General features: G+C 38.2%; 1 protein-coding gene across 2 annotated transcripts in view; it reads right to left on the reverse strand.

Moving 5' to 3' along the window:
* Bcat (Branched chain amino acid transaminase) overlaps nucleotides 1–23,215 on the reverse strand; it is a 209,644-nt gene that overhangs the window by 95,537 nt on the left and 90,892 nt on the right. For both annotated transcript variants that reach the window (XM_090386842.1, XM_090386841.1), the window contains exon 6: nucleotides 1,691–1,851. In XM_090386842.1, coding sequence (XP_090242968.1) covers nucleotides 1,691–1,851 — 161 coding nt within the window. The remainder of the gene's footprint in view (nucleotides 1–1,690; nucleotides 1,852–23,215) is intronic.

Below are 23,215 nucleotides of genomic sequence, written 5' to 3' on the forward strand. Positions count from 1 at the left end.
ATGCAAAATGCTCATTTTGTTTGTTAGCCAGCTGAGCAGGATCATCAAAAGTTGAACCATCAAAAGTGGACCAATCTGATTCATTCCTTTACTTCTAGAGTTTACACAGGTAAAGAACTCTTTGCTGTTTTTCTTTGCATCTCTTTGCCAAAGAATTCTCATAATCTGCCTTTGCCTGCCTAATCTTCTTTGTGACTTGGTTACAGACCAGCTTATATCTCTCATAGGCTTCCATGTCATCCATTAATTTATATGTATCCCATGCATTTTTCTTCTCTGCCATGTCTCATTAGTTCATCTGACATCCATATAGGCCTAAACCTTGAACAATATTTCTTAGTTGGTATGTAAAGCCTAGTAGTTTCCAAGATTAATTATTTGAATGCTTCCCATTTTGAATTTGCTGTTGGTAACATCATCAGTTGTCCCACCATATAGGATTTAAATATTGTCTCAGACCGTCATAATCACCTTTAAGAAAGCAAAAACCCTTCCCTTTACTCCTGATGGTAGTTACCTCTTTGAGTAAATCCAACTTGAGCACACTGTGATCACTGCCACCTAGTGGTTCCTTTATCTGCAGATTCTTAATGCATGAAGAATCACTACTGATAATCAGATCAAGAGTACTTGATAATCAGATTAGTCCCTCTAGTTGCCTCCCAAAAATGATGATGTAGAAAACAATCATTCAATAAATCCACAAAAGCCTTGCTAGTGTGTGAGTGACCAACCCACAAATTCCAGTCAATATCTGGGAAATTAAAATCCCCCATTATAAGACTCTCTCTGATTTACTGTCTCACTCTATTTCCCTGTAAAGTTTTATTATTATACTCATCAGAGTCATTAGGCCTATAATACACTCCTACTCTCAATTTTGATCTCCCAGTGCTTATGTCACACCAAACTGACTTGACACTGCACTGTCCACCCATATTAACGGCTGCACTTCCTTACATTTTATTTTTCTTTACTAATAGCATAACCCCTCCTCCCTTCTTATCCTATCTATCCTTTCTGTACACATTGTACTCCCCAAATTCCAGTTCTAAATTCCTTATATCTGTGTGACACCACATCTCTGATATCCCAACAATATCTGCTTTTGATGTTTTGACCAACACCTCAATTTCATTTACCAAACTCCTAGCATTGGTGTACATGCACCTGTTCCTATTCTTAGCTACCCTAACACAACCCATGTGTTTACTTGTACCGCAATGACTCTCAGCATCTCTGAAATACCCTGTGTCTTGTTTTCCAGGCTGCTGCTCATTCCAATATAAGAAGAGTGGAAAGTCTGAAATGTGGGTATGGAGGAGGATGGAAAAGATAAGATGAGTTGACAAAAATGAGAACATTTTAAGAAATATTTGAATGAAATAATCAGAAGGTGGAAGAGAAAGTGGATTCAATATAGATTGTGGGCTGATGGATTTATAGAGGGAAAAGTTGTGAGGAAGACGCCCAGAAGAAGACTGAGGAAAACTGATAGAAAAATTGAGAACAGAGGGTGGATATGGGGAGATGAAGAGGGCTAAGGATAGGGAGATATGGAGTAGTTGTTAAGTGCATGTGTGGACCTGCACTTGGCAGAACACTGATAATAACAATAATAACTGTTGACAAGGAAAACTGATAATTATACAGTTTACAAGTTTTAACAGATCTTTTAAATTTTACTTACGAGCCCAACTTCTTATCACCCACACCACCAGGCCAAGATCTAGTAAACTTGGGATCAGCCAAAAGAGACACGGGTTTTACACCAGTAGCAAAATATGGACCTACTGGGCCTGTTATGATGTACAGGATTGCCTTATTTGAACTAGATACACCCAGAGTTGCCTATTAAAATGGATGACAATTGAAAATCTGTAAATTAATTAAAACAAATGTAGTACAAATGTAATTTTAGAGAAACTAAAAGGTATCATTCAGTGTTTTAAAAAAAAAAACTACCAATTATACTAAACTCAAAAGTTTTCATAATTCCTATAAGTTTTGTTATGATGTTGCAATCTCACCTGAAAAGTTTAAAATCTGAGTCAGATAGCTATCTAGCTTCCCAATATCTTATTAGGAATGATACTCTATTTAATAATTTCACTTTGGTTTTTCATTGTTATAAGACCTGAGAGAGGCCTCTCATTTCTTCTTTTACAGTCCATTATCATATCGTATCATACAAAACAAATGGCTCTGTACCCAGCAGCTTTCACTTTCCCTCTTACGGCAGCAAGAGGATGAAAGTGGAAGCAGAGGGTGCTAAGAATCTCTGAGTACGACCAGGCTGACATGCATGGAAACTGAACTTGGCCTGTTATAACGTAAGATCACTCATCGGTGAAGACAGGATATTAGAGCTGGAAAAGGAATTAGAAAATGTGAATTGGAATATCATCGGTTTGGCTGAAACAAGAAGAAGAAATGAATCACTTATAAGTTTATCAAGTGGAAATCTGCTGTACACCAATGGAAACAGTGAAAGGTGTGAAAGTGAGTTGGGTTTCTGGTCCATAAAGATTTAAAAAACAACATTTTGGAATTCAAAAGTACATCACCAAGGGTGTCAAGATTAATACTCAAGATTTCTAAGAGGTACAAGCTAAAGGTTATAATGATTTATGCACCAACATAGAGTCATGATGATGAAGAGATTGAAAAAATGTACACCGAAATTGAGCCTTCTAGATGAGCAGAAAACCCACTACACTATTATTATGGGAGACTTCAATGCTAAGGTCGGAAAAAGACAAAACAGCACAGAAAGGGAAACTATAGGAAATTTTGGAATTGGTAAAAGAAATGAAAGAGGCGAAAGACTTGTAGAATTTGCAGAATCTCCAGGATTGTCAATAATGAACACTTTTTTCAAGAAAAGGGTGAACAGAAAGTGGACATGGAAGAGTGCAAATGGATTAACAACTAATGAAATCGACTTTATCCTCACTAACAGAAGATATATTGTGAATGATGTTACCGTCCTGAATAAGGTAAATGTTGGAAGTAATCACAGAATGGTATGATATACACTTGATATAGATGTAGGAAAGGAAAAAACTGACCTGAGTAAATAATACAAAGGTCTTTGAGATAACAGAAGAGGAGAAAAAGCAGTATGTATTGGAACTTAAGAACAAGTTTGAGCTTCTGCAGACTGCTCAGGACCAAGATATCGACGAGGAATATTACAACTTTCTGAAAGTGATAAAGCCCAAGAAACCTATAGGGAAAAAGAAATCCAAAGAAGAAAAAATTAGTCAAGAAACACTTGTTATGATGAACCGAAGGCGAAAAATGAAGAGCAAGATAAACACTGACAAGGAAAAAATTAAGTATACTGAGTTATGCAAAGCCATTAGAAAGAGATTCAGAGAGGACATAAGAAGATTTAACACAAGAAAAGTAGAACAAGTATTAACGGAAAACAAAGGATTTAAATCAGCAGCCACGAGCAGTAATACAGAAAGACAAAAATGATACTGAAACTGAAGAATAGCAATGGTGTACTTATAAACAGCAGAGAAGGCATAATTCAAATAGCAGAAGACTACTATAGAGAATTATACAAGGAGAGAGGGAATGATGCCAGCGGTGGGGAAGATGGATTGCAAAGTAGCAACACATATGACATACTCGATATTCTTCCTGATGGGGTAGAACATGCATTGAAGAAAATGAAGAATCAAAAAGCCCCGGGGGAAGATGAAGTTACTATAGAGTTGTTAAAATTGGGAGGAAGAGACATAACACAAAAACTGGCAAGGCTCTTAACAAAGTGCATTAGGAAAGGTGTGATGCCTAAGCAGTGGAATAATGCAATCATAGTTTTGCTGCATAAGAAAGGAGATAAATCAGAAATTGGAAATTATAGACCAATTAGCTTGTTATCCCACATCTACAAGTTGTTCACAAGGGTCATTACTAACAGATTAGAAAGAATGCTTGATGAGAATCAACCGAAAGAGCAAGCTGGCTTTAGGACAGGATTCTCAACTATGGATCACCTTCACGTAATATCACAGCTAATGGGGAAAGCAAATGAATATAAAACCCCATTATGCCTGGCATTGGTGGATTACGAAAAGGCATTTGACTCAAATACAGCATAAGGCAATGTTTCGGGCACTGGAAAGACAAGGCATAGATACCCCACATATTATGATTTTGAAGAAAATATATGAGAGTGCTACCTCCTTTACTAGACAGAGCAAATTTAAAATCGAGAAAGGAGTTCAACAAGGAGACACAACATCTCCGAAGCTGTTTACTGCTGCCTTGAGGAAGCTTTCAGAAGATTAGACTGGTCGCAGAAAGGAGTGAATGTGAATGGAGAGTACCTAAACCATTTACGATTTGCAGATGACATTGTGGTCATAAGCCACGATCCCAAAGAATTAGAGGAAAATCTTAATCAGTTATGCACAGTTAGTAAGGATTTTGGATTAAAGATGAATATGGCTAAAACAAAAGTAATGATGAACAAGTATGCCACAGAAAGGAAAATGATTGAAGGAGCAGTAATTGAAAAGGTGGAGTCATATATTTATCTGGGACAAGTTATTAGCTGTAATAATGATAAATTTCTGGAAGTCAAGAGAAGAATAAAATTTGGATGGATAGCATTCAGGAAATATAGTCACATACTGAAGAGCAATATTGCAGTTTGTCTGGAACGTAAAATAATGAACCAATGTATACTCCCCACCATGACTTATGGAGTGAAACTTGGGCACTCACCAAAAGAATGGAAGAGAAGCTGAGAACTACACAGCAAAGAATGGAACGAATTATATTTCGAATCAGACTGTTAGATAAGAAGAGAAACACATGGGTTAGGCAGCAAACTCAAGTAAAGGACATTTTTATCAAAACTAAAGAACTAAAATGGGCTTGGGCAGGACACAGCTCGAAGACATGACAGATAGACTAAGAAAATAACAGAATGGTACCCAAGAGGAGCTAGAAGAAAACCTGGAAGATAAAGGCGGAGATGGATAGATGAAATTCATGAGTTTGTGGGTAGTAAATGGATGGCCAGTGCTCAAAACAGAAGGAAATGGAAAGTTGCTGGAGAGGCCTTCATCCTGCAGTGGATTGAAAATGGCTGATGATGATCATATTAAAGCTCAACTGGACAGGTATTTCGAACGAACGGAGGGGTGAAATGGGAGAGGGTTTTTTTTTTTTTTTTTGGCTGATGCTGAATAAGCTTGCTTTCTTGCATCATATGCCTCTACTAATGCTAATATCATACACATTTTTAAAATTACACAAGGTACATTTTCAGGTTAAGATATCAGGATAAGGTTTCAGTTTCAGGTTACAGAGCTTTATTTAAATGCAGACATTAAAATAATGTAAAAACTGTATTTGTACATTCAGTTCCAGTTTTGGGGAAAAACTTTGGTTCCTCCAGTGACAGAGCATGAAATTTGTCCTTCAAGACTTGGGCTTATTTTAGAGGCTGTCTCAGATATATGAGTAAAACCTAAATTGTTAATATCACTTTAATATAAATATCATCATAAAAAAATTGTGTGTGTGCTGAGCACGCACAGTGGAAGTTAAGTTCTTTAGGTGAACATTTATCAATTGAACGAGGATCCTACATTGACGATATGAATGCTACACACAACGAAACTGCATGAATGGGAGTCTCATAGAAGAGACGATCCATTACCAAATCTAGTTTCGGCAACTGAAGTGGCATCAGATGATATTTAAAACCATTTGATTTCGATACATGGAATCACTTTGTTCTTGAGAGAGAGACAACAGCTGTTATGGGCCGACATTTGACTTATATCCTCATTTGGAAATGCTGTTTGAAGAAGAGAGTGATCTCGAGCTACTACAATCTTCACATCTTTCTTGAACCAAAGCCGACCACACGCGGAACAGACTGAACCGAAATCACTATCCACGAATGTACATTTAAATTATGCGCAGATGCTTCGGTGTTTCTTAAAATCCTGTTGCTGCTCTGGCTGTGTATTATGCCTGCTACGTGTTGAATGATTTGATGGAGTACTTCTGGCAGTCGGTTTTAGCTTTGCTTTTCGTTTACGACTGGGCTTCGAGGACTCCTCATTGTTTTTATTTGCAGTATCAACTTCCATGACTCCTTCCAAATTCACTTCTAACATTTCTGTTCTGAGGAGATGTAAGTCTCTGAAGATGTGGATGAACCATCCCTGGCTTCTTTGTTCAACTCCATCGCACACTGTAATTTCTTCCACTGTCAAAACAGCTTATATCTTTCCCCCTTGTACTCAGTAGAGATGGTTTCTGTGATCGCACTGCATGCATACGTGCTCCATACACCTTACAACGCTAACTATTAGTCTTTGACATGTTAAATTATAAATTTTTTTTCCGTCGAAATTTTTTAAAATATGGTGGAGAATGACAAAAGAAATAGCACGATGCAATCAGTAGGATTACTGATTGGGTCATGCGTCGCTTGTGCCTGGTACGAAGTGGTACAATGGTGGGGTGACTCATTTTGTGTCGCATTTTCTTGGAGATTTTTGTCAATCCATGGATGCATTGCACTATGTGCGCTATACATATGCCTTACAACGCTCACTACAGTGGACCCCCCCCGCTTTATGATTGGTTCACTGTACAATCAAATCACTTTATGATGCACACTCCATAACAAAATATCGTTCACTATACGATATGTAGCAAGTGCCAGTCATTGTGATCATGTTTATGAATTGAATTTTAATTCTATTAACAGCAATTCTAATAAGCAAAAATAGGAGGAATATTATCCACAGGCTATAAAAGTAAACATATAAAGCACCGATTTACACTTTATTACCTTATCAATTAACAAAATTAAATGATACATGAAAATCGGAAGAATATTTTCCACAGGTTAACAGTCTTTGATAATGCAACTGGTTCCCCAATACTGCTGTCCATCTTGAAAGAATGGTCACAGCAACTTTTCTATCTTTCTTGACTTATGCTAGGTATTCCTTGTTTTGTGTTTTCCATCAGGTGTGTCATATTTAGATCTCCTTGAATAATTTTATTTCGAATAAAATTTTTCAGTTGAGCCCATAATAATTCAATAGGGTTTAAATCACAATGTGGCAATCTTAAGGTAATGCGTATGTGCTCATGGAGTATTCTATTCACTGTGTGTTTTTGGAATGTTTAAATAGCTAATAATTTCTAATAATTCACATTTATGCATACTGGCCTAAAATAATACATTGTGTCTCCCCAACCACTCTATAATATCATTTTTTTTGCAAGGAAGTACTCAGAGGATTGTCTTGTTGAATGCAATGATGCGGTGCATTATTGAAAATTATAACAGAACCTGCCTGAATATTTTGCAGTAGTTGCTGTTTTAGCCAAGTTTAAAAATGATGTTGATTCATCTGGTCACGGTAGTCACCTGTTGTGTTTTCAGCTTTATATATAGTAGGGTTTGGAATAAAGCCATTTATATTTCCTGCATTTATTATAATAATTCTTTTACTAGCATGACCACAGTCCATCACCAGATAATCCATTGATCCTCCAACACTTTCAAAAAGTTAAATTACTGTCCACCCAGGTTTCATCTAAAAAAAACCAGGTTCTTCCCAGAATCGCAGTAATCCATAACTGCTGATAAATATTTTGTTCTCCATAGAACAATATCGTCCCTTTCCATTAAGTCTTTCGATTTGGGTTCTGTTTTCTTCCAGTTAAACCCCATTTGTTTCAAAGTTGCATGCAGTACTATTTTCCTGAAAATCACATTTCTGCCTTATAACTGGCAACAATTTATTTAAAGTACCTTTCTATTGACACTATAATATTCTTGACTAGTGCGACGTATAATGCATCTATCAAAATCGTCTACCCGATCAACTGTTTTCCTACTCACTGATTTTTTTTTTTTTTCTTCAGTGGAGATTTTAATCTTCTGGAAACATTTTCTAATCTTTTTAATTGTTATTTCTGACAAACCTGTAGCTAGAACAGCTCTTCTTGTAGGTTGATTTTTAGGTACAATTAATCTAAAACATCTTGCTTCATCTTCAAAAAACTTAAGCACATTATTCACTATATTTTTCCCTTCACAAGAAGTGAAGAACTTCTTGACCCTGCCAAACAGACATATTTGTCACTTATGCAGGTGTCTTGTGATAACTGCTTAGTTGGGTACCTCTTTACCTTACCCTTTTGCAAAATGATTTGGTCCAGTTTCCAAGGCACCAAAGTATCTTCCACTCACAATCAGACAGTACCTCTTCCCAAATATCAAAAAATATTTCATCATCATCAGCCATTTTCAATCCACTGCAGGATGAAGGCCTCTCCAGCAACTTTCCAGTTCCTTCTGTTTTGAGCACTGGCCATCCATTTACCACTCAAAAACTCATGAATTTCATCTATCCATCTCTGCCTTTGTCTTCCAGGTTTTCTTCTAGCTCCTCTTGGGTACCATTCTGTTATTTTCTTAGTCCATCTGTCATCATGTCTTCTAGCTATGTGTCCTGCCCAAGACCATTTTAGTTCTTTAGTTTTGATAAGAATGTCCTTTACTTGAGTTTGCTGCCTAATCCATGTGTTTCTCTTCTTATCTAACAGTCTGATTCCCAATATGATTCGTTCCATTCTTCGCTGTGTAGTTCTCAGCTTCTCTTCCATTCTTTTGGTGAGTGCCCAAGTTTCACTTCCATAAGTCATGGTGGGGAGTATACATTGATTCATTATTTTACGTTTCAGACAAACTGGGATATTGCTCTTCAGTATGTGACTATATTTCCTGAATGCTATCCATCCAAAATTTATTCTTCTCTTGACTTCCAGCCATTTATCATTATTACAGCTAATAACTTGTCCCAGATAAGTATATGACTCCACCTTTTCAATTACTGCTCCTTCAATCATTATTTCCCTTTCCGTGGCATACTTGTTCATCATTACTTTTGTTTTAGCCATATTCATCTTTAGTCCAAAATCCTTACTAACTGTGCATAACTGATTAAGATTTTCCTCTAATTCTTTGGGATCGTGGCTTATGACCACAATGTCATCTGCAAATCGTAAATGGTTTAGGTACTCTCCGTTCACATTGACTCCTTTCTGCGACCAGTCTAATCTTCTGAAAGCTTCCTCAAGGGCAGCAGTAAACAGCTTCGGAGATATTGTGTCTCCTTGTCGAACTCCTTTCTCGATTTTAAATTTCCTACTGTCTTTGTCTAGTCTAATAAAGGATGTTAGCACTCTCATATATTTTCTTCAAAATCATAATATATGGAGTATCTATGCCTTGTCTTTCCAGTGCCCGAAACATTGCCTTATGCTGTATGGAGTCAAATGCCTTTTCATAATCCACAAATGCCAGGCATAATGGTGTTTTATATTCATTTGCTTTCTCCATTAGCTGTGATATTACGTGAAGGTGATCCATAGTTGAGAATCCTGTCCTAAAGCCAGCTTGCTCTTTCGGTTGATTCTCATCAAGTATTCTTTCTAATCTGTTAGTAATGACCCTTGTGAACAACTTGTAGATATGGGATAACAAGCTAATTGGTCTATAATTTCCAATTTCTGATTTATCTCCTTTCTTATGCAGCAAAACTATGATTGCATTATTCCACTGCTTAGGCATCACACCTTTTCTAATGCACTTTGTGAAGAGCCTTGCCAGTTTTTGTGTTATGTCTCTTCCTCCCAATTTTAACAACTCTACAGTAACTTCATCTTCCCCCGGGGCTTTCCGATTCTTCATTTTCTTCAATGCATGTTCTACTTCATCAGGAAGAATATCGGGTATGTCGTGTGTGTTGCTACTTTGCAATCCATCTTCCCCACTGCTGGTATCATTCCCTCGCTCCTTGTATAATTCTCTATAGTAGTCTTCTGCTATTTGAATTATGCCTTCTCTGCTGTTTATAAGTACACCATCGCTATTCTTCAGTTTCAGTATCATTTGTCTTTCTGTATTACTGCTCATGGCTGCTGATTTAAATCCTTTGTTTTCCCTTAATGCTTGTTCTACTTTTCTTGTGTTAAATCTTCTTATGTCCTCTCTGAGTCTCTTTCTAATGGCTTTGCATAACTCAGTATACTCAATTTTCACCCTGTCAGTGTTTTTCTTGCTCTTCATTTGTCGTCTTTGGTTCATCATGACAAGTGTTTCTTGACTAATTTTTTCTTCTTTGGATTTCTGTTTCCCTATAGGTTTCTTGGGCTTTATCACTTTCAGAAAGTTGTAATATTCCTCGTCGATATCTTGGTCCTGAGCAGTCTGCAGAAGCTCAAACTTGTTCTTAAGTTCCAGTACATACTGCTTTTTCTCCTCCTCTGTTATCTCAAAGACCTTTGTATTATTTACTCGAGTCAGTTTTTTCCTTTCCTTTATCTATATCAAGTGTACATCTTACCATTCTGTGATCACTTCCAACATTTACCTTAATCAGGACGGTAACATCATTCACAAGATATCTTCTGTTAGTGAGGATGAAGTCGATTTCATTAGTTGTTAATCCATTTAGACTCTTCCATGTCCACTTTCTGTTCACCCTTTTCTTGAAAAAAGTGTTCATTACTGACATTCCTCGAGATTCTGCAAATTCCACAAGTCTTTCACCAATTCCAAAATTTCCTATAGTTCCTCTTTCTGTGCTGTTTTGCCTTTTTCCAACCTTAGCATTGAAGTCCCCCATAATAATAGTGTAGTGGGTTTTCTGCTCATCTAGAAGACTCTCAATTTCAGTGTACATTTCTTCAACCTCTTCATCATCATGGCTCAATGTTGGTGCATAAATCATTATAATCTTTAGCTTGTACCTCTTAGAAATCTTGAGTATTAGTCTTGACACCCTTGGTGATGTACTTTTGAATTCCAAAATGTTGTTTTTAAAATCTTTATGGACCAGAAACCCAACTCCACCTTCACTCCTTTCACTGTTTCCATTGGTGTACAGCAGATTTCCACTTGATAAACTTATAAGTGATTCATTTCTTCTTCTTGTTTCAGCCAAACCGATGATATTCCAATTCACATTTTCTAATTCCTTTTCCAGCTCTAATATCCTGTCTTCACCGATGAGTGATCGTACGTTATAACAGGCCAAGTTCAGTTTCCGTGCATGTCAGCCTGGTCATACCCAGAGATTCTTAGCACCCTCTGCTTCCACTCTGATCCTCTCGCTGCCGTAAGAGGGAGAGTGAAAGCTGCTGGGGACTGAGGGCCATTTGTATTGTTGTGCTCTCATTGCTGGAGGGTTTGGTCTTTTCCTCTTCACGCTGACCAGGCGTCTTGAAGAGAACCACTCTACACTTTCGTTGCCACCTAAGTGACGTAACAGGGCTTACCATCGAGAAGGTGTGCATGAGTGGATTTTAGGGAGGCAGGCCAACCGGACTTCTCCTAAATCTTCTGTAATAGAGAGATATTGGATCCATCAGTGTTTTAGGCTGAGTGTCTGATAACACACAGGATACCTGTTCCCCTCTAAGCCCAAAAAAAAAAAAAAAAAAAATATTTAAAGGTTATCAAATTTGCATCAAATGATGATATCATATGAGCAACAGAAGCTTGGTTTGGGGAGTTTGAGTTTGTTATTTGAGAGGTTTACATATGCTAGAACATTGTAGAAAGTGTGTGGGGTTGAAAGGTGAATATGTTGAATAATCGAATTATCTTGTTTTTTTTCTATTATAGTCTGAGAATTTCAGTACCCTGCCTCATACAACAAGTCCACAATGAAAGGTTGAAGAGCTGCATTAAGTTCCTCCTTTCTTCAATTTGTCCATAAAACCTGCCATTCAAGGGAATTAGCAGGCACCTCCGTAGCCAGGTGGGCAGGAGCAGCAGCGCGTAGCACACGCTCCTTGATTAGACCAGGGTTCGAACCCGTGACCACCAAATACAGAGGATGCGGAAAGGTCAGGGAATGACTACCACATATCCCCGGAGCAATGTGGCCTTAGTTGCTAATGCTCCTAAAAACCAAATAACAAACAAACAAACAAACAAGGGAATTAGCAGTGGCATCATGATGCAAATGAAGCAAAGTTATACATCATTAGAAAGAGGGGGGAGCCCACTTCTTGACAATCAATTACTCCCTTGCTGAAAACAAATTTCTGCACAACTTGCCTACAAACAACCTTTTCCAATTTAAATTTAAGTGCCCTTGTATGTATGTCATCTGATAAAGAGTAAGGATTGAAATCAGAATTTAGTTCACTCAACCTATTTAAAGCCCTAAACATTTCAATCAGGTCTCCTTACAAGTACCTACTTTCTGGATGATACACTGACAGAACAAGTCTTTTCTGGTAAGAGTGCCTTTTTGTGCCCTTAACTAATCTTGTTGCTCTTCACTGCACCTGTTCCAACCGATCTACGTTCTCCCTAAAACGAGGCTTCCAAACCTGTACGTAGTACTCAAAATGCATTTATGTAATATTTAATAAGATAACTTCCTTGCTCGTGCTGATAAAATTATCCATGTTTAAGTCAGATTTCTGTATGTATAATTCATCATTAAAGTTATAAAATCTAAACTAAATATAAAATGTATAATTCATTATTAAAGTTAAAATCTTTCTCCTAGGGACTCAATTCTAATAATCTGATGAGTTTCTTGTTAGACAATATCAGACTGGTTTTGGTACAGTTACTTCCAAAATTTTTAATGCATTCTTTAACAATGCTTATTGCTCCTTTAACTAGCATGTCAACGAACAGTCTACAACTATAGTGGCCAAAATAAGTTACCGGTTTTAGATGAAGCAGTTCCAACTTTCTCTAAGACCATAAGATACGAAGCATGGCAATAAAATTCTCGGACTGGTGCTGTTCAGTCATGTTTGATGAGTTTTAAAATAAACAGAAGTGATATGCTGTTGTTCACACTTGCTCCAACAGATGGTGGTATAAAGATTGTCCAGTAGGTTGACAAGTTGCAAGTAACAACCAGTTTTGTTAGTAGTGTTAATGTTCTGTGTCACGGTTTTGCAATGGAGCAACAAATGTATATCAAATTTTGCTTTAAACTAGGAAAATCTACAAAAGAAACATATATCAAATGTTAAAAACTGTTTATTACGATGAAACATTACGTTGTACCAGTTGAATATGGAGAGCATAATGTATACAGAAAAGATACAGGACAGGAGGAGTGGGGGTTATGCTCTTAGTTAAGAAGTATAATAAATTTAAGACAGTGCATCCATTCAACGTGGGCGACTAGTACAATGTTGAGTCAGTTTGGTGATATAAGCCTCAGGAAAACAAAACTGAGAGTAGGAGTGTGTTATAGGCCTAATGACTGTGATGAGCATACCAAACAGCTATACAGAGTGAGCCATAAAGCAGAATGTCTTATAATGGGGGATTTTAGCTTTCCAGATGTTGACTGGAATTCATGGGTTGGTCACACACACACACATGGTAGATTTATTGGATCATTGTTTTCTACAGCAGAAGTCAGAGGCAACAATACCCTTGATCTAGTTATCAGCAGTGATTCTTCATGCATTAAGAATCTGCAGGTAAAAAGACCCACTGGATGGCAGAAATCACAATGTACTAATGTGGAATTTAATAAAAGACATAACTACTACGATGGGTAAAGGGAAAAGCTTTTGTAAGAGTAACTACAGTGGGACCAACTGATGGTGTTACCAACAGTAAATTCTAAATGAGAAGCATTCGGGGAATTAATCATAGAAGATACTAGACTTCTCATACCAAGTAAAAAATACTGTTCACTTCTTAGACCTAAATGGATGTCAGATTAACTGTTCAGATATGTGGGAGAGAAGAAAAATGCAAAGGATGCATGTAAATTATCAGGTGCTACAGAAGCCTTTGGTAGATATAAACTAGTCTGCAATCAAGTCACAAAGGAGGTGATTATCCCCTTGTAAATAAAAGTAGCAAAGATTACTATGCTTATATTAACAGTAGAAGGAAGGAATTAATCACATTGGGCCACTTAATGTAAATGGGTTAACTGCTGATGACCCTGCCCAAATAGCTGACAAACTGAATAGGTATTTTGCATCCACATTTACACATGAAGAATTCTTTAGGGGAAGGGATGCCAGAAGTTCATCAAACTATAACAGGGAGCTGTGATAACCAAATGACTGTGATAACCAAAAGGAAAGTGGAATAGAAACGTAGACTTCTGTAGCTGCTGCAAACGGATAAGTCTTCCTTGAAGTTTTATCATTTTTTTTTTATTAGTTAACATATTAATTTGTGTTTTACAAATAGATTAAATAGGCTTAGTAGCGTTTCGTTAGCTTATTTTTAAAATTTAACTAGTGATTTTGTAAGTTACAACTCGCTACTCATACCACAATCAAGCCAGTATATCGTAGGGAATATCGTAGCGTAACCAGTAGCTCAGAAGAATAGTAGGGTTTAAATTGTAATAAATAAGTATTTTGAGGGTTTATCATCTTTTGGGCACATATCTTTTGTATTTTTGATTAGTTAACATATTTTTTAAATTTAGATAGTGACTCTGTAAGTTACAACTTGCTACTCTTACCACTATCGTATTGGTGTTTTGGCTGGAATATCGTAGCATAATCAGTAGCATAGAAGAATAGTGGGATTTTAATTGTAATAAATAAGTATTTTGAAGGTTTTAATCACTTTCTGGGCATATATCTTTTGTATTTAGCTAAGGATATAACTAATTTAGCATTGTGACTTAGCATAACTTGATAACATACATCTTGAACTTGATAGATAAGGTATAACGTAAAACTATATAGTGGAATATGTATTACTGCATTAGCTTAGTATAGTATTGTATAGCCAAGTATAGTATAGTAAATTAATCATTAAATTAATTTTCCTTCTTAATTAATTAAATAGTATTTAAATGGAATCATGCCCCAGACTAGAACAACAAAGCAACATGCACAAAGTAGCGGGAGTGCTGTGGCTAGAGGAAGAACCGAAGGGAGCAATTCTCCAATGCATCACAGCCTAAAGAAATGGGCAACTTGTGAAATGTTTGCAGCCCTTTCTGGGACAGGACATTATGTTGTCAAGGGGGATGTTTTTGTGTGTGCTCTATGTAAGCAGTGTGAAGAAGTTAGGTGCCAACTAGGCATTGTTCATGAGAGCTTGAAGAACAGGGTAGAAGCCCTCAAAGGACTTAAATTGGGGGACCCATCAAGCTCTCAACTGCCAACATCAATGCCAAGGCTTGCACTTGATCATTAGGCAACGCCGACCGGGCTAGCCGAGTGGGTAAAGTGCCTGCCCGGCAACCCAAAGGTCGCGGGTTCGATTCCCGCCTCGGGCTTGGATCAAAGTACCGCAAAAACCTTGGGAGGTATTAGGTATTAGGTATGTTCGGGGTCTGACGGCACCTGGGATTTCTCCCATCTCCGCGTATGTTCTCTGTATCGGACAAGCCAGAGATTTAAAAGTGTGAGGGATATGTACTGTGTAGTTTGTTGTGCCCATTGTTCGTCCGGCCTGTTAGCCGCCGGGCCCCTAGTGAGACCCGACGTTACCAATACCTGCCACAGGGAGGCCGGCCGGGTGTTACCAATATTTGTACTCTGGCTGGTCTTGCCACTTACTTTCCTGGGATTTTAGTGGCTAGGACAAAAAAAAAAAAAAAAAATCGAGGTTGATATTAGTGATACTTTACAAGTTAGTATTAATAGTGCGCGACGTGGGGCTGTGCGGTGAAAGTGAGTTTTAAAAACCAGATAGGTTCGGGCAAGAATTTTGATGTTCTCTTTTGATTTTGACATGTAGGGCTAAACGCTGTGCAAGACAAAAGTTTGGGGGGGATGAAGACTGGGGGGGAAGAAATTGGAAATAAGGGGCCGACAGAGTAGATGGCCCCTGCAGGTAGTGAGGCATGCCCGTGCCCCACCAGAGTGAAAAAATTGGGGAGGCAAGGAGAGGCAAGCCTCTCCTCCCCAGGAGTTTGGAAAGAAAGATCCGCTCAAGAGAGTGCGGATTTGGGTCGCCAATAGGCTGTTCCGGTGGGAGAGTGCCACCGTATGTCGTCTCCATCAGTTTGCAGGCCCTAAAAAACTGGCCGTTGAGTCTCATCTAGGTGGGACACTAATAGGGGGTTAAATCTGGATGTCATCCTTCCAGACTGCATGTGGTCTGGGGCTTATTTTCTGGTCATTATCTTGGGGTCATAATCAAGTCTACTGGCTGTCATTATGGGGTTTTATCCCTTCCGTGATGTTTGCTAGTCCTTACACTACCTTTTGCCATTATGTAGTGGGTCTATGCTGCAAGGTCTTGGGGCAGTGTCCCTTTGTTCTGATGTCACGACTATTTAAAGGTGTTTTTTCGCTTCTATTGGCGGTAATCATGACTCTTGTAGTTCGACAATCTATTGTCCCTTGTCTTTTCCTAGTGCATTTTGTAGTCAGTCCAAGGTCTGTATAGTCGGTTCCTCTGTGTCGTCTCGCTGCTATTTGCAGTTTTGTTTTGTCTCATTCCGTTAAGGTCTTCTGTATATGGCGGCTAGTGTTTGGCGCCTGCTAAATAATCCCTGGGCAAAATCAGTTAAGGCTAAATATTCTTCTTGTATATCTAGTAGATGTGACTCGAGATCCCTCGGTAAATAGTGAACTCTAGTTATTAGTCTGCATCTAAGGTCTTCGTATTGGACACACTCAAACATAATGTGCACCCAGCTTTCTTGTTCCCCGCAAGTACAACGCGGATCCTCCACTATTCCCAATGCTGTAAGCTTTGCATTGAAAGCCCTATGACCCGTAAGGAGGTAGGTCGTGTAAAGTCCGGGTTGCAGCCAGGTTGGAAGAATGGGGTATACTCTGTCTACGTCCGGGATGAACTTTTTGGTGATGTTCCCTTTTGTTGTGTTTGTCCAGCGGTATTGCCAGGTTTCTTTTAGGTATTTCTGCAGCCTGTTCTTTTCAGCCTTGTGGGTTGCATTGTTATCCACTGTGTAGTCTTGGTGGGTGCAAGGCATTCCTTTGGTTATATAATAGGCTATTCCAGTACGTATGATGTCCAGGTCAAGGGGAAGGGCTCCGGCCAAGACCTGTAGGGCAACAGTGCTAGTGGTGCTACAGGCTCTGGTAATGGTTAACAGGATAGTTCTATGGATTGAGTCGATTATGCGTCTATTTACGGCGGTTGATGCCTTGTGATACCAAACCGCAGAGGCGTATGTTATAGCTGGTAGGAATGTCGTTTTATAATATAAGGAGAGCACGCAACGTTTAAGTCCCCAGTCACGACGAACCACACGTGCTAACAGTGCAGAGTACTTCCTTATCTTTGTTCTTAAATGTGTGAGATGCTGCTTGAAGGAAAGATTACAATCTAATATCACCCCCAGGTACTTAAGCTGGCTTTGGAGTTTCACTGTGGTGTTGTTCACCTTTATTTGAGGTGGCCTGTGCAGGTCAAGGGAGCCTTTCAGTAAGATTGAGGATGTCTTAGTTGGTGAGATTTTTAGGCAGTGTAAGATGGTCCAGTCCTGTAGTATCTTGATGGCATGGTTTGCTTTTACCTCCAACTGGGTTCTATTGTCGGCAGCAATTTTCAAGATTAAGTCGTCGGCAAAAGCTTGGGTTTGGACGTCACCAAGGTCCATGGCCAGGAACTCATCCAAGACAATGTTCCACAGAGGTGCAATATGGCCACAGAAGCTGATGCGCCAACAACTACCAAATCAAAAATCAATCAATCATTAGGCAACCTTCAGGACAGAATTCGCTGGTCCCACTGGAGCTAGTTATTGTTAGTGGCTCTAATGTGATGGGATGAGGTTGTAGAGCAGATATCATCTTTTAAGGGTACAAAGGGTGATACTGTTGTATACACATTGGCGCTAATGACATTAAGAGTAGGAGATCTACAGACTTATTTAACAAGTAAAGGTCAATGTTCAAAAAGAGTTGTGAGTTAGGGTGCTCTTATGTAGAATGCAGGTGACATGCTTACCTGGGACCAGCAGCTACAGGTAGCCTAAATGAACGATGTCAATGAGAGTGCATACAATAACAGCGTGTGGACAGAGGCATCACCACCTCAGCTTACCTCAACAAATTAAGCTTGCTGATTCTCAGGGAAGTACAGATATCACTCAACTGGGTACGCGTTGCTGTAAAACGCAAGAATTCGTGGTAACGTAAAGAAAACCTGTAATCTAAAAGTTTTAAGCATGAATACTGAAATTTTGATTTCAGACATTTATGGATTTGTGTAAAATGAGCAATATGGAACAAAAGTGTCAACTGGGTACGCGTTGTATATAAAAAGGAATACCATGGAGAAATGTTATCAAGAAAAAAATATTAATACCATTTATTATTCGAATTTGAAACATAACGTTTCTTGATTTGTTCTGATATATTTAAAAATTCCCTTCTATAACTATCCAATTCGATATATAAATTATGATATTCAAAATTTTGTCTACTGTAATGTCTGGGGATTGGGTATACCCATCAGTTCTCTTGTTTTCAAATCTTGAAAAAAAAAAAAAAAAAAGAGCAAAAATTAATCAGTATGATAAGGAAGAAATGGTTTTGGAATAAGTAAAATTAACTTTTCATTACTTCAGTTTTTAGATTTCTACTAATTCTGTTTGTAAGAAAAATCACATTGAATGTTATTATCATTCATTTTTTACAAATAAATGCCTTTTTTTAAAAGTTTCTTACTGTTTTGCTTTGTACAACAAATTGAAGCCTGCACGGTGCGTAAAATATGCATTACATTTTAAATCATGGCCTAAAAAAAGACTAACTTCTAACACCCATTGGTTTTATATATCCTACCTCCTAATTAATCTAGGTTTGGACCTTGAAGTGGTCACAGACATTCTCTCGGATATGCCAGACAAGCTGTACTTGTTACCGGGAGTCTAAAACCTGATGGAACTTTTTGATATTTGGGTGACATTCAAGTCAAGTGGACCCAATTTTGGCAAAGTCCAGACGGCTGATGACAGCCAAATCCATCGGTCGAGGTGTTGCACCCACACCACATGGAGGAATGCCGCTCCTCTGTGTTACTAGGTGGTAGACGACTCTCATCAACTGGTGGTGGTAGACAACTCTCACCACTTTGCTTATTGGAGGCTTGACGTGGTGGAACCCATATTTAGTCTCCAGAGCTAAGTTCTGGTCAACCCTTCCCCATCTCTTCCATCATGCAGTATGACTGATGACGTTTGAGGTTATGATGAACATCATGGCGAGATCCAATCTTCCATACATTTCAAGGGTACAGATCTAAAACGATGTTGGCAGGCTGGCCGCTAGTTAGTACACTGGACCGAACTTATTGTTACCAATAGGTTCAGTCCTCTTTAGGAGACTTCTGGATCAGCTAGTGTATAATCTTGCTACCTCTACTCTGCCAGATAGTGACTGGAGGGAGTCCGAGTAGTGTCCATTTTTTTCACCTCTAACAAATGTAAACACATTACTGTCGAACTTCTAATGCAGAAATGAAGCTAAAGTAACTACAGAAGTGCCTAATTACATTTTTCACCCGATGAGGGTGAAAAGCGTAATTAGGAAGACACAAGGAGCAGAGGTGTCCTGAAAGATGCAGTTACTTGGCAGGTTGCAATGGTTGCTAATGGGGTAGCAGTTTGCCTTCCAATGTAGCCAGGTATCCACTGGCATTTACGGAACCCTTTATAAACTGCAAGTGACCTACTCCGCGATACGAAATGCACCCCCATATCATTTGGCTGGTAGCAAATTTCATTCTAGACACCATACAGTCTGGATGGTATTCTTCACCACGTCTGTGGCAAATTGTCTTCCATCAAAGCATTGCAGGTTGAATTTCTTCTCATCCAAGAAAATAACTGACTTCCACAACATAGGAGTCCACTTGACATGCTCCTTACACCAAATTAATTGGGCCTTTCATTTTTGTGTGAGGAGGGGCTTCTTCTTAGGACGATGGGCTACAAGTTCATTTTTGAAAAGGATCTTCTGACTATTACTGCACTTGCTACCACTCCTGTATGTTTTTCCCATTCTCTTTTCAGCTCAGACCGAGAAACTTTATACAGTTTTTAAGGCATAAGCACTTCAAAACACGGTCCTGTTTTGGTGTAGAGACTCGTTTGCATCCGGTTCCTTTTTTCCTATCATCTATTATTCCTGAGTTTGGAAAGACATCTACTCACTGTCGACTGATTACAAGACACTCTATAAGTAATATGATGGGAAGAACATCCTTCCTCATGTAAAGCAACAATAGCACTCTTTCTTCGTGGCATCAACTGCACATAACTCGTCATCCTGACACAAGCAAGGAATGACTGCAACCCTTGCAGGGCGTGCTTATATAGCTGAAAGTAACAGCTGATGCAATATTCATCACCATGTGTGTCGATCTTATCTGATGCAATCTGCAAGAAATACTGCCATATACTTACGTTATTCGGACCACAAAAATTACAATTTTAAGGGGTGATGGACTTTCTTTGAACACCAGTGTATATATATATATATTAAGCAATATATATATAAAAAAAGGGAAAATGAAAGCATGGTCATCTTATTCTTCCTTTCTTTTTGTCTTTAAACCATGTTATACATTACTAAGAAAAAGTACAAAATGGGGGAGTTATGTTCCAAAAGGTAACAAAATGTTAAAAAAAATATACCATTATAGATTTTTTTGTATCTTCCTGCTCTCTTCTTTAAAAAAATCAGTAATTTGGGTTTGTTTGCTTTTCTTTGATAAACCTTTGTGAATTTCACTGTATGGAACTAAGCATTTTGACAGCTCCCTTTTGAACTTTGGGCTCCTTTCATTCAAGAATCTGCATTCAAAAAAATAAGATTCTAATTGCTCGGCTAACTTTATGTGCCTTCCTGTATGGTTTTTAGTTAAGATTTGGAAAATTAGAATTTTCATCTGTGCTATCATCCTCTAAATTGATTTGGTTTTACCTCCGATGCCATTTCCATCAAATCCGCTTCGCCAGCAGCCTCTTTTTCTACCAGTAATTCTTGAACGGCTTCAGTAATCATATCTTTTACTTTTTATTTTTTTAGGATCATAGTCGACTAAGGCCATGTTATTCTGTTATATTGTCTATAAATTGCGTGTGTCCTGAGGTCGATTTTCTGTTTTGCTGGATGCGAGTTTGTGGGGGGGGAAAACCATGCTACCATTGCCTGAGCCTGGCCAACTCAGCCATGTTATGAAAAAGACCTATAAAAATTCCTCCCATCATCGACAGGATTCAAACTCAGATCTTTTACACTGGTTTGGGGAGGAGGGTGATTCTATCAACTGTGCTACCCATGAGTAGTCATATCATCAAAACCTGCCCCCCTCCCCTACTGACGTAGCAAGTTCTACAATCGCACCAATTCCATTTTCTGAATGAACTGACTCTGGCCATACAATTTTCCATACTCATTTAACATTGACAGTTTTACTTCTTTCAGCGATAAAGCTATGATTCTGATACAGTCCACAATTGAGAAATGTTTCCATGCCACCATTACACTTCAATAGATTCGGAATCACTTTTTTCCAAAATCCATCGCGTAACGATTTTCTGATGTAATGAGTTAAAGGTGGTTATAATGGCCTGGTCTAATGGCTGAATGAAAGAAGTTGTACTAACCTAGTACAACTGTGGTGGTAGGAACATAATTTTAACGTTTGGATGACTTAAATCTTTTGGATGGCCTGGTGTGCTATCCAATAGTAATAAAACTTTGAAATTTAGATTTTTCCACAAGTTCAATAGCACAGAACCTAACATGGGGATTTCCCAATAAAATACAGGGATTTCTCAATAATTTTTTTGACTAGCAAGTCAACCGCAGGATTCAAAAAGAGTGGAAACATTGAAAAATGACAAATATAACAGCACGGGTTTCCCCACACAAAAGCTCAAAAATACCTTGTTATGTGAGATTTACCGAAATTCTCTAACTGTGTTATATAAGTACTGTGTTGTGCGAGGATTGCCACAATTCATCAATCATGTTAGAATGAAACCATGTTGTAGAAGGACTGTGTTATACAGGTGTTGCCTGTGTGTGTGTGTGTGTGTGTGTACATTGAAACTTCCCTTTAACGGACAGCCATGGGGAACGAGAATTTGTCCGTTAGAGAGAAGTGTCCGCTAACAAGAAGTCTGAGGGAGAAAAAAAAAAGAAAGAAAGAAAGAAAAATCGTTAAACGTTTAATGTAAAATTAAATTATATACAGATTTTGCACAATATTTTTGTAAATAATATACATACAATTGTGCTATGCATATTATGACTTTATCTTAAGAAAAATACATACAGTAATCACTTATTTTCTTCTGCACCTTCTTCCGGCTGATAATTTTGTTTTCAACATTTGTTTGGAGTGAAGAAACCATCGAAAGTCCTTCAGTATCTTCTTCAGTGGCAAAAAACATTTTTAAACGATTGATTTGTATGAGCGCTTCTTCCATTTTCATCGGTGGTTCATTGTTAATATGTTCTTCGACAGAATGACCTCCTTCCATTTCTTCATCCTCATGAGGAACTTCTTGAACAATATCAATGATAATGTCGTTGGTATCTAGAGCACCATCTTCTGTAGTGAGGTTCAAGTCTATATCTTTGTAGCCAGGGTCACTTGTAGCTGAAGTATCGTACATTATCAATAGATGTTGAAGTTCTTGTTCTTCTTGTTGCTCCACATTGCTGTTCACAACTTCAATTTTTGTGTTTGAGAAGCCAGACTCTACAAAACAGTTCACGACAGTTTGTTTTCTAATTGCGTTTACTGAAAAGGAAATCCATTGAATCGCATCTAGGACGCTGATTTTCTTTGCAAGGTCACTCGCACATGTTACATCGTTCATGTTTGCAATGAGATGTCTTAAAACACGTTTTCTGTAGTGAAGTTTAAATTTTTTTATTATCCCTAGATCCAAGGGCTGACACTCTGCAGTTGTGTTTGGTGGCAGAAAAATGATTTGAATGTTGGACAATTCAATGTGCGGGTGAGATGCAGCATTATCCATGAAAAGAATAATTTTTCTGTTTTGACGAATCATGTTTTGGTTAAAGTGACTTATCCATTCGCTCATGATATCTCGTGTCATCCACGCTTTTTTATTAGACTTCCAGTCAACATTCAAAAGATTCAACTTTATGCCCTTGAAACAACGAGGATTTTGTGGTTTTACTATAACAAGAGGTTGTTCAAAGTCTCCCAGCATATTTG

This window comes from Mastigoproctus giganteus, chromosome 12, assembly GCF_048544385.1.
Source record: "Mastigoproctus giganteus isolate SK-2022 chromosome 12, ASM4854438v1, whole genome shotgun sequence".
Classification (NCBI taxonomy): Eukaryota; Metazoa; Arthropoda; class Arachnida; order Uropygi; family Thelyphonidae; genus Mastigoproctus; species Mastigoproctus giganteus.